The sequence below is a fragment of the Pinus tabuliformis genome, chromosome X (assembly GCF_031772625.1).
Source record: "Pinus tabuliformis cultivar Carrire ecotype Pingquan chromosome X, CPIR1, whole genome shotgun sequence".
Taxonomy (NCBI): Eukaryota; Viridiplantae; Streptophyta; class Pinopsida; order Pinales; family Pinaceae; genus Pinus; species Pinus tabuliformis.
The window spans coordinates 1,294,069,873-1,294,086,733 of record NC_142308.1 but is presented as its reverse complement, the minus strand read 5'-3'; the positions used below and the strand labels follow the sequence as shown (position 1 = coordinate 1,294,086,733).

General features: G+C 38.3%; 1 protein-coding gene across 4 annotated transcripts in view; it reads left to right on the top strand.

The window, feature by feature from the left end:
- Positions 1-16,861, top strand: part of LOC149144777 (uncharacterized) — a 375,115-nt gene that overhangs the window by 207,044 nt on the left and 151,210 nt on the right. For all 4 annotated transcript variants that reach the window (XM_089449642.1, XM_089449644.1, XM_089449643.1 and 1 more), the window contains exon 5: positions 4,835-4,950. In XM_089449642.1, coding sequence (XP_089305768.1) covers positions 4,835-4,903 — 69 coding nt within the window. In that variant the 3' untranslated portion in view covers positions 4,904-4,950. The remainder of the gene's footprint in view (positions 1-4,834; positions 4,951-16,861) is intronic.

Genomic DNA, 16,861 nt, shown 5'->3' with positions numbered 1-16,861 from the left:
CCTCATCGGGGTTTTCACCCATTTGACTTTCTCCGGCTTCTTCATCCCCCTCTTCAGTTTGGGGCCCCCTCCGTTTCCTACTCTCCAACACCATAATAACCATAAAAGGGACCAGGAAGAGGAAAATGCCAATAAATATAGCCAGGTCCATGGTGTTTGATGTTTGTAGGGTTTTGATTCTTGAATCTGCAAATTAATTTAATTTATTGGGATTAATTAATTTAATTTATTAATTTAATTTAAATACATGATTTTTAAACTCAAACAGTTAAATTAAATTAACTAAATTACTATCTAACCAGCTAAACTAACTAAATTACTAAGTTACTTACCTCTGCAGGCTTGCTCCTCGCTCCTTTGCTCCTGCTCCAGCTCCAAACTCAAGCTCAATGAAGTTAGAATGAATTTTTTTTGGCCCATTGGGCTTTTAAAACCCAAAAAAAAATTTTAATTTTTTTTTATTTTTCGGGTCCGCGGATTTTTTTCCGCCGAACCACTCCTGGCCCGGCTCGAATCGCTCCCAGAGTGATTTTTAATGCTTGGGAGCGATCAGGGAGCGATCACTCCCGAGCGTTAAAAATCGCTCCAGGAGCGCCGGAGCGATCGCTCCCTATATCGCTTCCTAATAGACCAGGGAGCACAAATTTTTTTGAGGGAGCGCGCTCCCGAAAATCGCTCCCGTCCGGGAACGATTTTGGGAGCGCGCTCCCGCCCGGAGCGCGATTCGGGAGCGGGTTCCAGGGGGGGCGCTCCCCCGCAACATAGAACCCCTTATTTAAGGTGAGGGAACAAGATCATAGTTAAAACCCATCTTTCTTCTAGGTCACCCCATAATCCATATCAAATGTCCAAATATGAACAAGCATAAAGGCCCAATTGCAAAATGAATAAAGTACCTTTTGAGCGGAAGCACACCTTCGTCCATGTGCTCTTGTTGGATGAGTGAAAAGCATATGACTAATGCAGGTGGCAAAGATGTAATGGCATGTCATCAGATAGTGGTGGTTGTCAGGGGTTGCATGGTTGACTAGTTGGATGTGAAGAATAGGTGAAAATTTTTCTCCTATAGGGTTACCCATGTTTGTGGGTAACGAGTCTCATTAGACCTTAACCTTCATTGGAAAGAAGTGCTACTAGGGTTAACAATGGTGACTCAACGGGATGATATCCCCCTTTGGGATGTCGAGAACCATCAAATATCTATACTCTAAAACTGTGCCACTAATCAATGAGAAATGACCTATCAATTAGTGCTTGTCCACTGGGCTATGGAGTCAACTACATGGTATCTCTACTACTCCACTGCAAATATAATAATTACCATGCTTGTCTATCTGCAACTTGCAACTCATCTTGATAGTAGACTCCTCCCATTGGGAAATGAGCTGAAGTCAACAATGGAGAGAAAGTCATCTAGTCAAGTGCTAATGATGAAAACATCTGCTAGACACTAACCTACCAATAAAGATAATAGGTCCTACAATACTAATACAACCTTAATGATGAGTCATTTTATCGCTCATTAGGGTTTGGACATGCAAGGGTTCCTTCTTTTGATGTAATGGGGCAACATGTGCTCAAGAGCTAGGTGACGGCCATATGAGTGAGGTAGAGTTTATGCTAGGATTTTGTCCACATGCTAATTCTTATGTCCCTGGCCATCTTCTACATTTAGATGTTCTTTTTTTTGGTTTTGCTATGGTCGTGATATGCCCTTTCTGTTTCTTTTAGCTGCATGAACCTCCCAAGGCAAAGTTTCTGGGCCCTACCTAGGTATGTGGACATATGGATGCCAAATCCCAAGGAACCAATGGTTAATTGAACTCGAAGAATGGAGGTGCAATATGGGCTTGTAATGTAAGATGGAAAGTGTTAAGTATGACATAGGGATAGATGGAACTTGCTATCTCAATCATGACTTCCCAAGTAGTGCCCCTCATATACCCATTGGGTCATTAGGGTAGGTCCCACTGAACTAGGATTGAAGATTAACTCCCCATTTAAGGTGAGAGAACAAGACCACAGTAAAAACCCATATTTCTTCTAGATCACCCAATAATCCATACCAAATGCCCAATGTTAAACAAGCATAAGCACCCAATTTCAAAATGATCAAAGTACATTTTGAGTGGAAGCCCACCTTCATCCATCATGTCCTCATATTGGATGGGTGAGTAGTATATGACTAATGCAAGTGACAGAAATATAATGGCATTTCATTAGCTAGTGGTGGCTATCAGGGGCTGCTAGCTATGTGGCTGACTGGTTGGCTGTCAAGAATAGGAGAAATGTTTTCTCCTATAGGGTTACCCATTTTGGCGGGTAACAAACCTGACATGTGACCACTGATAAAATAGAAAGCCCTCATAGTATCATTAAATCATACTCATTGGATTTGTCTTTCAGTAAGCAATCCAAATCCACGATTAGAATTGACATGCATTTATTGCCAAGAATAGAAAGTTCTTGCATGTCACCCATAACTAGCTTATCAGACTCATAATCTCGGAAGGATTCTAAATATATCATTATATCTGACACATGAGTCTTTGGACAAAACTTGCTAAAAATAGAAAGTGCCATGCATGTCACGTGGAAAAGCCTTAGTGGAATACTATGTTCAAAGGACTCAGAATATGTGATTGGTACAATTGTAGTATGCCTAGAACTTTGTCTCCTACAAAATAGGAAACCTGCTAAAATTAACACCTCTCTCCAATCTATGCAAAAATGCATTTGAACTATCACTGAATCAATCTTGCAATGAGTCTCCCTTGGGAACCAACCACTTATCTGTCTTTGAACCTCCATCCTAATGAAATGTGCTTGTCCTTAACACTCTAAATTTCCAAGGGGAAAAATAAGGGGTAAACAAGTCCAGAGTCATTATTGTTTCATTGTCAGCTGATCGATTTGTGTGCAGATTATACTAAGGACAAAAGCCTTATAATCATTTCTGAAATGGGTTTATAGAGAATGAAATTCACTTCTGCAGAGGATCTGTGTTGGTGAAATGAATGGGCTATAAGTTCCTCATTTACAAATGAATACAAGTATATTAAGACTTTGAAATAGAAATATAAATGAAAACTTGAGTGAATGTGTCAATAGCTAATAATGAAAGGTACTTGGAGCCTAGTTACATTTTTGAGTATAGGCTACAATTGGCAATGTACCATTAGGGCCATAGAAATGTGTTATAGCCTAACTAAATCTGATAGGCATGTTAAAGTTTTGCAAATATCTCAAGTTTCTGATTATAACAAAAAAAACTCTACACAAGAACCAAGAACAAAAAAGAACTTGGACGAGAGAAATACTTCCTAGATAATGAAATGAAGAGAGCACATTTTTTTTGTTTTTGTTTTTTATTTTTTATTTTTGTTTTATAGTAAAGGAGCTCTAAGTGCATATTCCCTAGTTTCATTAACATAAATTAACTTAAATATGATTTAAGTCATTAATACAACACTAAGGTGTGATTTAGACTGTGTCATAAATTCTATAATCTAGACTTTAGATGACCATTATTAGCTAAATGACCCTAACATCCTCCTTTAATGATTATTCTAGAGACTACATCAGGTTTATCTCCGAATTTTACAAATTTATCTGGCCATGAGACTTGGTGAAAGTCTCTGCAATTTGGGCCTGAGTTGGACAATATTTCAGCTCAACTGTTTTGTCTTCTACGAGTTGTTGAATGAAATGACAATGCCCAACAATATGATTGGTTTGCTTATGGACGAGATTCATTGCTAACTTGAGAATTCTTTGGTTGTCACAAAAGAATGTTGTTGGCTTATTCGGATGAACTTGCAAATTTGCAAGCATTCTTCTAAGCCAAAATGTTTCACATGACCCTTGACTATTGCTCTATATTCTACTTCTATAGAGGAAAGTGAAACTATATGTTGTTTCATTTTGGTCCAAGATGCTAATACCATATAAAATGACTTTATTTATATGCCTAAGTCTATGGTCTAGATGATCATTATTAATTAACTCGTTTTCTCTTCGTATTTCCTATCTTTTCCAAGTTGTTTAAGTTTCATTTTTTTTTGAGTTTTCCCAAGTTTTTCAAGTCCAAGTTTATCCTTGCTGACATTTTCCAATATTTTCCCTGATATTTCCTATAATTTCTTTCTGTACTCTTGGTGATGGTGATATGTTATCTGGAATGCTATTTGCAACATTGGTATGTTAAGGTAGAAAGTCAATACGAATACAGCAAAGAAAATAATTTCAATTTAAATATGAGATCCTCAATTTATCTCCGTTTAATCTAAGAAAATTTATCCAGAAAGTAATAAGAGAAAAGGGGTCTCCATTGACCTACATGGGTACAAATTGACTTCAAAATTGCATAGGGTGTTGGGAACAAAGAAAGAAGTTGGATCAACCACATTTTGAGTCTACTAGAATCCCCCCTACTTTGAAGGTTATATTATATAAATAATATAGTATGGGTATTTTAGCATCACAGTTTTATGATCCACTCTTCGTTTGTATCTCCTCTTTTGTTCATTGATATATGTTGAAACTTGATGTTGAGCAACTAAACACATTTATCAATTTATTTTAATTAGGTTTTGTAAGTTATGTCCAAATAAATATTCAAGCTTTGACCCTTTTTGGCATTATTTTCATGGTAACAAATCTTTAGATCGGTTGTTTTTAAAGATTTTAGCATTATTCTCATTTTCATGATTTTTTCCAAGAGCTGTTCCCAATCATTAGAAGTAACCTCAATGACGTTTTTCTCTTTGAAGTATGCTTATATGTGGACTTTCCCTACGTAGCAACTTACTAGATTTGTGATCTCTATAACAAGGTTATTTTGGAACTGCAAAAGTGCGTCAAAGTTTCTCCAGGTGCTGATAATGGTGGACCTGTTAATTGACAAAGGGGAAAGGGATTGTTATACAGAAAAACATTCTCTATTAAGAGGTTAGTTTCCTTTGTAGTTATGTCAGTCTTTTGATTATGCAGCTAAACTACTATTACAGTTTGAAATAGGCACTTGTTTGTAATGCTTAATTACTGGTAAACAGTCTTGGATCTTGGTAAGCAATTTTCTTGGATTTGTTAAACTCACATGGAATGTAAATAATGAATGTGAAAGATAAGCATTGAATTGCATATATTATTGATATGATATACATTTATAGTACATTGATGTGACCCTTGGATTAATATCCCAAGTGGTCTCTTGGACTCCAGTGGCTGTTCACATTCCACACCAACCCATAGAGGATTAGGTGTCCAACATTCCCCCCCCTTAATCTGAAGGGTTATGTATGAGTCCAAGAAGAGAGTTGTAATACAAAATGTGCAAAAAATGCATGGCGGCACTAGGCTGAATTTGCTCTCTGAAATGTTGGTATAAGGGGGTGGTTTAAGGATGATCACTAACATTGGAACACTTAGTGCAGTTCTCGGAACTCTTCCAAGCCTGACAAGAAGCTGAAATCTTCTGCAAGAGGAAGTGTCCCTAATGCTTTGGAGAGGGAGACCTTCAACCTGAAAAAGGGAGGTCTACAACCTACAGTGGTTTAAGGATGACCACCAACTCTGGAATGCTTAATGCAATTCCTGGAACTCTTCCAAAACTGGAAAGAAGCTGAAGTTTTTTGCTAGAGGAACTATCCCCAATTCTTTGAATGGAAGTCGTAACCCTGCATAGATGGTTTAAGGATGACCACCAACCGAAGGCATGCTCAATGACATCTTTATCTCCAGCTACAAATCTGAATCTAGTATGGAAGGTTGTGGCTCAGGCTTGCTTGATGTGGCTTTGAAACTTGTAGATGACCATCATTCCCCCCCTGTCAGATACAAGGTGAGAAGATGAAGAGATATCAACTGCAAGACTTTTTAATATTCGAGAACAAATCTTGTTGTATGAGAGAAATATCTTCTTGGTTGTTGAAGCCCATTGCCAAGAAGCGATCCATCCAAGATGAAGCTTTGTTCTTGCAGGAGGCTTGTTTTTGAAGCATCTGTGCGAAGAATGAGTACGATGACCACAATGCTTGCACGGTTGAAGATCAAAACAATGATCTTTCATATGGCCAACTCGGTCACAGTGTTGGACTTTAACAATTTGTTGTGGTTGTTTTGGAAGAGGCGCAAAATCTGGAACCACTGAAAGTGCACTGTCATGAAGGAAATCAACACTTTGAAATTGGATGGGCTTTGAGTAATCTGGAATATGAAAGGACACATCTTTGTCATATCCAAGACCAGTTTTGTGCTTGTTATGGATAAGCTCTTCCCAAGGTCTGATGATCAACTTGGGAAGTGCAGGCTGAATTTCTACATCTGCATGTAATTCTGTTGCTTCATTGGGTACTGGATCTGAATCAACCTCAATCTTACTAATTTCATCACTTGCTAGCTGTTGATGGGTGTCTGTTTTAACCTTGAACAAAGGATTGTTTTGAGCAGAAAACAATTTAGAATGACAAATCTGTTGAAGCTCATCTCGCTGGAACTGAGATTCTAGTTGCAAAAAATCAATCTTTTCTTGTGCATTATGCAGGTAGGTTTGAATGTCGCAGAGAGTGTCTTTGCTGATGTTTACTTTCCCATCAATAGTGGAAAGTATTAGGGTGTTTAGTAGCTCTAATATATCATCAAATTTGGCAATTGTGTTAGCAAAAATAAACTCCTCTCAACGATCTCTTCTTTAAATTGATGGATTCAAAACTTTACACTATTATATATACGACCTTCATGGAGTTCAATGTATAAAACCAACATATAATAAACAACGACCATGCCCACTGTCTTCACAAAATTTTCAACAGAGATCCAACGCTGCATTCACCATAAGTATTCAACATATTAAAAAAAATATTCCATGTTGTCAACACATACCTCAATCTGGCTTTAATCAAGAGGTATAACCAGCGCACAAAGGTCTTTGAGTTGATGTAGCATACCATGACCTTCCACAATGGTCTTCCAGCAAAGACAACCAACAATCATTGACCAGGAGACAATTTACACTCACTACACCATTGCTCAGTCATTTCAGCATCACGGCTTTCAAAACTATTCAACACATTCAAATGCACCACTGTACCACTGTATATGGAATTCAACGCACAACACCGCACTGTAAGTAGGTTAGCTCCATCCTGGCGTTCGAATTCTAGTGCACAGTCACGATTTGTTTCCACCAATGTTCAGAACACAACGTTTCCACCAGCATTAAGTCACAGTCTTCATACTCAGGTGCCAGGATCTCACATTGAATGCAATCTTTTAATCATGTACACAATCTCCAATGCAACTTCATACACTCGGCCCTACCATCTATCAAGTCTGCCTTTCCTCTGTCGTGAGCAGACCTATGCTCCACACTGAAAACACAAAATTCTGCAGAGTTTCCTGATTCTGGTGTCAAGAATAAAAAAATTTCACGATTATTTTCAATCAAGATGTACAGGCTTATCTTTCATATCTCCTTAAACACAATAAAATATGGAGAATTCAGCGAGAATGACAATGATCGATAGATCTGCCTTTGGAAACAACAAATTCTAACCTCTTTTTCGCCTGCACTTCTCCCTCCAAGTCCTAATGTATATAGGACAGGTATTATTTGGCGGGGATATGACAACATATGACATTGTAATGTATAGCATATACGACAACGTATGGGGGAAGGTATATGTAATAAGATTAACCAAACGGTGGGAGGGACGTTACCATGCTTCAGGCCATGCGTTATATAAAAAACAACAGAGTTATGACGGGGGAGGTTATATCTGGGTGATATAACAATCAAAACGCGCAGTGGGGAGCGGATTCATAGATGACAAATAATTCCATGAAAATAGGGCCGCAGGAATTTACATCATTGTGGCACAGTCTCCAAGCGTGGCAGGCAATCTTTGAGAGGTTTGACAGAGATCGTAGTGGGAAGATTGAATCAATGGAATTGCAAGATGCGCTTCTTAGTTTGGGATATTCGGTATCACCAACAATTTTACAAATTCTGGTTTCAAAATATGACGAGACAGGCCAATCCGGGGAAGTGATTTACCGTCCTCACTAAAACAATTCTGTCACGACATTCGAACCACAAAGCAGTCTAACTCAAACAAATCACCACTGAAATTGGACAACATAAGGCATTTCTTTTGTAGAAACCTGAATGAATGCCAAGAACAGTGTAGTGCACATGATATATAAAAGCATATAATTTTATAAGGATTCCATATGAGGTGCATACACTCAACATTCACTAACGCACATCATAGATAACACAATTGATAAATGCATCATACCAGATTCGGTTCAACATACATCAGTCATCCAAACAAACTATTCAACACATAGCATTAGGTAAACAAGGCATATACCAAGTTAATTTTTCACCAAGTCAGCTTGCACAATATTCAATTCAATGCACCCATGAACCATAATTACATATAAACTGTCATCCCAACTAATGAATTGTTACACACATATGCCGCATACGGTCTTTGAATGCAGAGATTGTATTTAACAACAGTGCTAGGAGCCACGGTTTTCTAGAACAGAAATTAAGCATGGATAAACTTCTGGTCAGTGGACATTCAACACATCTCCAAGGGATTTGAATACACAAAATCTTGCAGAGATAATCATGTTTGCACTACTCCGTCCGAGCAAAATTGGAGATCTGCGAATTTCAAATTTCAAGGGTCAAGCATATGGCAGAGAAACAACCATAAATGAAAGGAGTTACACAAGTCTAACAAGGTCAGAAAGGCAAAGGAGAGATGTTGGAATTTCTAAGTTTATCTCGTTAGAAATTCTTCCCCGAAAAAACCCATTGCAGGAAAACTGGTGTAGTTATTCAGAGGGTTCTATTATTATGCAGTTTTCAGAATAAAACTAGGGTGCCAGAAATGGCTCACCCAACAGAGAATGCCCTCAGCAGTAGTACCTCTCCTCGGAGACAGATATTTCAGCTGATTAATCACCGGATGAAGAATCCCACAGCAACAATTGCAACTCCCACTGCTTTGCGTCACTTTAATAGGGACCGCGTCACCCTATCCGGCTCACCAGTACCTAGTTTGTCCCACGAAATCCTTCCAGCGCTGCCTCTTGGCCCTGCGTCAGCTTTGCTAGCCTCTGTGTCAGCTTCTGGAGCCTCTGCATCAGCCCCTAGACCCTCTGTGTCTCACACGCTAGCCTCTCCTGGCTCTGCGCAACTCCTGGATGCCTCTGTGTAGCACCCATCTGCCTTTGTGTCAACCTCTCCAAGCTCTACGCTGTCTCTCTGGTACCAACTCTACCTCTCTGCTATGTATTCACTGCCCCTCGCTGCTGATCATTGATTCTATCTCTCTTAGCAAACCCTGCTCTAGAATATAGAATGACTGATTACTCTGGTGCATTCTCCAACTGACCCTCAAGCCTCCTCTTATACTTTTCTCGATGGCCTTTCAATGGCCGAGTTTAAGTCTCTAATCAATGGCTAAGATTAGATTTGGCTTGATCCATGACTTTTGGAACATTGTGACCTAGTTTTATATTAATACCATTTAATGTTTTATTTTTCCTAAGTTTAGACTTAGGAACTCCATTAAAAATATTAATTATTTTAATATCTCCCAAACTGGTTAGAATATGCCCAAACCATTTTTGGGTCTTGGAGAACTCATGTGCTTTAGCCTTTTCACCAATTTTCTATTATGAACCTAGCTCACAAAAAGATAGAAAAGATAGATCAACGCCTTAGAATTCAGCCTCTTCGAGGGGGCAACCTCCTTTACATTACACAAATGAATGATTCCTTGATGATTCAAATGACAAAACCTCCTTTCTATATATAGGAGTCTAAGGAGTCACAATATAACCCAGCCGACCTAACAACAATAATATAAAGACACAAAAATAACAATAAAGGGATTCTATGGGGCACAATCATAACAATATGGGGCTAATAGGGGCACAACAATATTAATAAGGGATACAACTACAATAGTAATGGGGTAATCACTATTATTATAGGGACCTAACATGCCCCTATCCTTCAAAAAAGTGTTGTCCTCAATGCTTGAGTAGTTTTGGATGCTTTTGTATAAAATTCTCATCCTCCCATGTGGAATCTTCAGCGGATAAGTTCTTCCACTTGATAAGATGCTCCGAAATTGATCGATTTCGTAGCTGTCGAGTTCTTGTTTCTGTGACTGCTTCCGGTTCCAATATAATTTTTCCTTCCTTGTCAAGTTCTGGCAATATTGTTTGAACTCGGAGCTTGTTGCCTATAACCTTCTTTAAACATGAAACATGGAAAACTGGGTGCACTCGAGAAGCTATAGGAAGCTCCAATTTGTATGCCATGGTACCAATCTTTTGCAACACCTTATACGGACCATAATACTTTGGTGATAATTTATTATCCTTCTTAGCTTGCTTGAGGGACATTTGTTTATATGGTTGTAGCCGTAGGAATACCCAATCACCTACATCAAAACTTCTTTCGCTGCAATGTTGATCTGTCTATTGTTTCATTCTATTCTGTGCCAACACGAGGTTATCCTTTAAGAGTTGTAGGACTTTTTGTTGATGCTCAATGTGATGTTCCACTGCTTGAACCTTAGAATTTTCTCATAAATATGATGTGATGGATGGTGGCTGATATCCATAAAGTGCCATAAATGGGGTCATTTTTGTTGCTATATGGAAGGAAGTGTTATACCACCATTTCAGCCAGAGGCAACCATTTGATCCATTGTGTCCGTTTATCAGATACAAAGCAACGAAGATATCCTTCCAAACATTTGTTTACTATCTCAGTTTGCCCATCAGATTGAGGATGATAAGATGAGCTACGAGCTAACTGAGTACCGAGACAAGAAAATAATTATGTCCAAAAATTTCCAGTGAAAATGGAATCTCTGTCACTTACAATAATCTTTGGGTTTCCATGTAGCTTTTGAATTGTTTCCATAAATGCTGTAGAAACTGTACTAGCTTTAAATGGATGTGATAATGCACAAAAGTGTGCATACTTGGTAAGTCTGTCAATCACCACCATGATGACACTCTTTCCCTCAGACTTGGGTAAACCTGTAATAAAATCCATTGAAACCTCCTCCCAATGTTGGCTTGGAATGGATAAAGGTTGTAATAGACCCGGGGTCTTAGTTGTTTCAACTTTATTTTGTTGGCAAACCAAACATTTTGCCACAAACTTTTGAATATCTGATTTAAGGCCATCCCAAAAAAATTCCTTCTTAACCCTGTGGTAAGTTTTTAAAAATCCTGAGTGCCCTCCTAAGGGAGAAGTGTGCAATTCCATAAGAATCTTTTGCTTGAGTTGGGAATTCTTACAGAGGTATAAGCGATCTTTGTACCATAACGAATCATTTTGCCAGCTAAATGTCAGATGTACTGGAATCTTGTTGTAACTTTCAAATAAGTGCCCACACTTCATCATTCTTCCATTCCTCCCTTGCTTCATTTATCCAATCTGGTTGGATAATAGAAATGGCGCAGAACAATTCTTTCACATCTTCATCCTTTCTTGAGAGTGCATCTGCCACTACATTTTGCTTCTCTTTTTTGTAGATGATTTCAAAGTCATAACCCAACATCTTTGTGACCCACTTTTGTTGCTCTTTAGAGGATAATCTTTGTTCTAAAAACTATTTAAGGCTATCATGATCCGTTTTTACCTTGAAGTGTCTTCCCATTAGGTAGGGTCGCCATATCTTAAGTGCATGTAGTATTGCCAACATTTCCTTCTCATAAATAGCTTTGTGTAAAAACTTTCCCTTGATTGGATGACTTTCAAAAGCAATGGGTCTTTCATCTTGCATTAAAATAGCACCAATTCCATTTCCTGGAGCATCACATTCCACAATAAAGGTTTTTGTGAAGTCTGGTGTAGCTAAAACCGGTGCTTGGCACATTGCCTCTTTAAGATGTTCGAAGGCCTTTGTTGCTTTTGGAGTCCATGAAAATGCATCTTTCTTCAATAATGTCGTTAGAGGTGCTGCTATTCTCCCATAATTCTTAACAAACTTGTGATAATACCCTGTCAACCCGAGAAATCCTTGCAGATGCTTTATGGATGTGGGGATTTTCCATTCCTTAATAGCTTTAATTTTTCTAGGGTCTACCTTAACTCCTTCATGAGATACAATATGACCCAGATATTCCACCTCTTGTACTCCAAAGAAACATTTGGATCTCTTTGCATATAATTGTTTCTCCTCCAATAGTTGTAGCACCCTGTCAACATGTTCAACATGATCCTTCCAAGACTTGTTGTAGATTAGTATATCATCAAAAAATACTAACACAAATTTTCTAAGGGTTTGAAAATGGAATTCATCAAACCTTGAAATGTAGAAGGTGCATTGGTAAGGCCAAAAGGCATGACCAAAAATTCATAATGACCCTTATGAGTTCTAAATGCTGTTTTCGAAATGTCTTCAGTCTTCATTCTGATTTGATGATATCCTGAACGAAGATCCAACTTGGTGAAGTAAATTGATCCATGCAATTCATCCAGTAACTCATCAATGACAGGGATGGGAAACTTATCTTTAATAGTGAGCTTGTTGAGCTCCCTATAATCTGGACACATGCGCCATGATCCATCCTTCTTGTGCACCAATACTATCGGAGCAGAGAAAAAACTTTGACTAGGTTGAATTATACCAGCCTCTAGCATTTCTGCAATCATACGTTCAATTTCACTCTTTTGGGCATAGGGATATCTGTACAGCCTGATGTTTGGAGGAAAACTTCCTGGAATCAGATGAATAGCATGATCATGATCACAAATAGGTGGGAGACCTTTGGGAGTCTCAAATACCTTGGATGATTGTCTAAGACTTTTTGGAGATCTGGAGAAATAGATGATTTCGATGTGGAAACATCTAGCGAACATAATTGTGCAATTACACCTCTTTGTTCCTTTTTTAGAAGCTTTGTCATACCGTTAAAGCTGATTATCTTTCTCGGTTTCCCTGTTATACCCCTTAATTCAACTTCCTTTCCTTCCGCAGAAAATTTCATGAAAAGTTTTTGAAAATTAAAAGCTATTGTACCCAAGGATTGTAGCCATTGGACTCCTAATACAACATCAACACCTCCCATTGGAATGGAAAGCATTGGGATAGTCAATACATATTCTCCCATGGATAGCTTGATATTATGACACTTTCCAAAGCAATTTATTGTTCCTCCATTTGCAACCATCACTTGACACTCTGGTGCTGGATATAGGAAGCAATTCAATTCTTTTGCTACCTTACAATGAATAAAATTGTGGGTACTTCCTGAATCAATCAACACTATTACCTTTTTCTTCTTGATTTGTCCTTGTATCTTGATGGTTTGAGGAGTGGTAATTCCAGCCAATGCATTACAAGATATGGTCGGATTCATTTCTTCTTTATCTAGGCTTTGTTCCTGGAGTATATCCTCTTCTTTTGACCTTTCTTGCTCCTTTTCTTCTTTCTCTTCACAATCTATGTAGAATAATTTCTTTTCAGCACACTTATGACCTTTAGTGTATTTTCTATCACAATTGTAACAAAGCCCTTTTGCTCTTTTTTCTTCCAATTGTTGTGGTGTCAACCTTATAGGTTCTGGAAGACTGGGGGCAACAACACTTCCATCTTTATAGTTGTGAGTGGTATGCTTCCTGGTTGCCATAATTTTGCTTTCCATTTTTCTTGCTAAGCTGAATGCCTTCTCTAATGAATCAGGTTCCCAAAGGCGAACATCATGTTGGATATTATCCCTTAAAGTCCCTATGAACACATCAATCCTATGCTCCTCTGGAATATTTTTTACCCTTTCGTTCAATTTTTGGAACTCCTCAATGTACTCCATTATTGAACCTTTTTGTTTGAGACTTATCAATTGGCTAAAAAAAGTGTTGCTTTTTGTATCTGTTATGAAACCAGCTCAAGAAAAGATAGAAAAGAGAGATCAACGCCTTAGAATTCAGCCTCTTCGAGGGGGCAACCTCCTTTACATTACATAAATGAACAATTCTTGGATGATACAAATGACAAAACCTCCTTTCTATATATAGGAGTCTAAGGAGTCACAATATAATCCAGCCGACCTAACAATAATAATATAAAGCCACAAAAATAACAATAGAGGGATTCTATGGGGCACAGAAATAACAATATGGGGGTAATAGGGGCACAACAATATAAATAAGGGGTATAACTACAATAGTAATGGGGTAATTACTAGTATTATAGGGACCCAACATGCCCCTCTCCTTCAAAAAAGTGTTGTCCTCAATGCTTGAGCAGTTCTGGGTACTTCTGCATAAAATTCTCATCCTCCCATGTGGAATCTTCAACGGATAAGTTCTTCCACTTGATAAGATACTCTGAAATTGATCGATTTCGTAGCTGTCGAGTTCTTGTTTCTGTGACTGCTTCTGGTTCCAATATAATTTTTCCTTCCTCGTCAAGTTCTGGCAATATTGTTTGAACTGGGAGCTTGTCGCCTATGACCTTCTTTAAACATGAAACATGGAAAACTGGGTGCAATCGAGAAGCTGCAGGAAGCTCCAATTTGTATGCCATAGTACCAATCTTTTCCAACACCTTGTACGGACCATAATACTTTGGTGATAATTTATTATCCTTCTTAGCTTGCTTTAGGGACATTTGCTTATATGGTTGTAGCCGTAGGAATACCCAATCACCTACATCAAAACTTCTTTCACTGCGATGTTGATCTGCCTGTTGTTTCATTCTATTTTGTGCCAACACGAGGTTATCCTTTAAGAGTTGGAGGACTTGTTGTTGATGTTCGATGTGATGTTCCACTGCCTGAACCTTAGAATTTTCTCTTAAATATGATGTGATTGATGGTGGTTGGTACCCATAAAGTGCCATAAATGGGGTCATTTTTGTTGCTGTATAGAAGGAAGTGTTATACCACCATTTAGCCAGAGGCAACCATTTGACCCATTGTGTCTGTTTATCAGATACAAAGCAACGAAGATATCCTTCCAAACATTTGTTTACTATCTCAGTTTGCCCATCAGATTGAGGATGATAAGATGAGCTATGAGCTAACTGAGTACCAAGACAAGAAAATAATTCTGTCCAAAAATTTCCAGTGAAAATGGGATCTCTGTCACTTACAATAATCTTTGGGTTTCCATGTAGCTTTTGAACTGTTTCCATAAATGCAGTAGAAACTGTACTGGCTTTAAATGGATGTGATAATGCACAAAAGTGTGCATACTTGGTAAGTCTGTCAACTACCACCATGATGACACTCTTTCCCTCAGACTTGGGTAAACCTGTGATAAAATCCATTGAAACCTCCTCCCAACGTTGGTTTGGAATGGATAAAGGTTGTAATAGACCCGGTGTCTTAATTGTTTCAACTTTATTTTGTTGGCAAACCAAACATTCCGCCACAAACTTTTGAATATCTGATTTAAGGCCATCCCAAAAAAATTCCTTCTTAACCCTGTGGTAAGTTTTTAAAAATCCTGAGTGCCCTCCTAAGGGAGAAGTGTGCAATTCCATAAGAATCTTTTGTTTTAGCTGGGAATTCTTACAGAGGTATAAGCGATCTTTGTACCATAACGAATCATTTTTCCAGCTAAATGTATCAGAAGTACTGGAATCTTGTTGTAGCTTTCGAATAAGTGCCCACACTTCTTCGTCATTCTTCCATTCCTCCTTTGCTTCGTTTATCCAATCTGGTTGGATAATAGAAATGGCACACAACAATGCTTCCATATCCTCATCCTTTCTTGAGAGTGCATCTGCCACCACATTTTGCTTCCCTTTTTTGTAGATGATTTCAAAGTCATAACCCAACATCTTTGTGACCCACTTTTGTTGCTCTTCAGAGGATAATCTTTGTTCTAAAAAGTATTTAAGGCTATCATGATCCGTTTTTACCTTGAAGTGTCTTCCCATTAGGTAGGGTCGCCATTTCTTAAGTGCATGGAGTATTGCCAACATTTCCTTCTCATAAATAGCTTTGCTTAAAAACTTTCCCTTGATTGGACGACTTTCAAAAGCAATGGGTCTTTCATCTTGCATTAGAACAACACCAATTCCATTTCCTGAAGCATCACATTCCACAATAAAGGTTTTTGTGAAGTCCGGTGTAGCTAAGACCGGTGCTTGGCACATTGCCTCTTTAAGATGTTTAAAGGCCTTTGTTGCTTCCGGAGTCCATGAAAATGAATCTTTCTTCAATAATGTTGTTAGAGGTGCTGCTATTCTCCCATAATTCTTAACGAACTTGCGATAATACCCTGTCAACCCAAGAAATCCTCGCAGATGCTTTATGGATGTGGGGATTTTCCATTCCTTAATGGCTTTAATTTTGCTAGGGTCTACCTTAACTCCTTCATGAGATACAATATGACCCAAATATTCCACCTCCTGGACCCCAAAGAAACATTTGGATCTTTTTGCATATAATTGTTTCTCCTCCAATAGTTGTAGCACCTTGTCAACATGTTCAACATGATCCTTCCAAGACTTGTTGTAGATTAGTATATCATCAAAAAATACTAACACAAATTTTCTAAGGAATGGTTTGAAAATTGAATTCATCAAACCTTGAAATGTTGAAGGTGCATTGGTAAGGCCAAAAGGCATGACCAAAAATTCATAATGACCCTCATGAGTTCTAAATGCCGTTTTCGGAATGTCTTCAATCTTCATTCTGATTTGATGATATCCCGAACGAAGATCCAACTTGGTGAAGTAAATTGATCCATGCAATTCATCCAGTAATTCATCAATGACAGGAATGGGGAACTTATCTTTAATAGTGAGCTTGTTGAGCTCCCTATAATCTGGACACATGCGCCATGATCCATCCTTCTTGT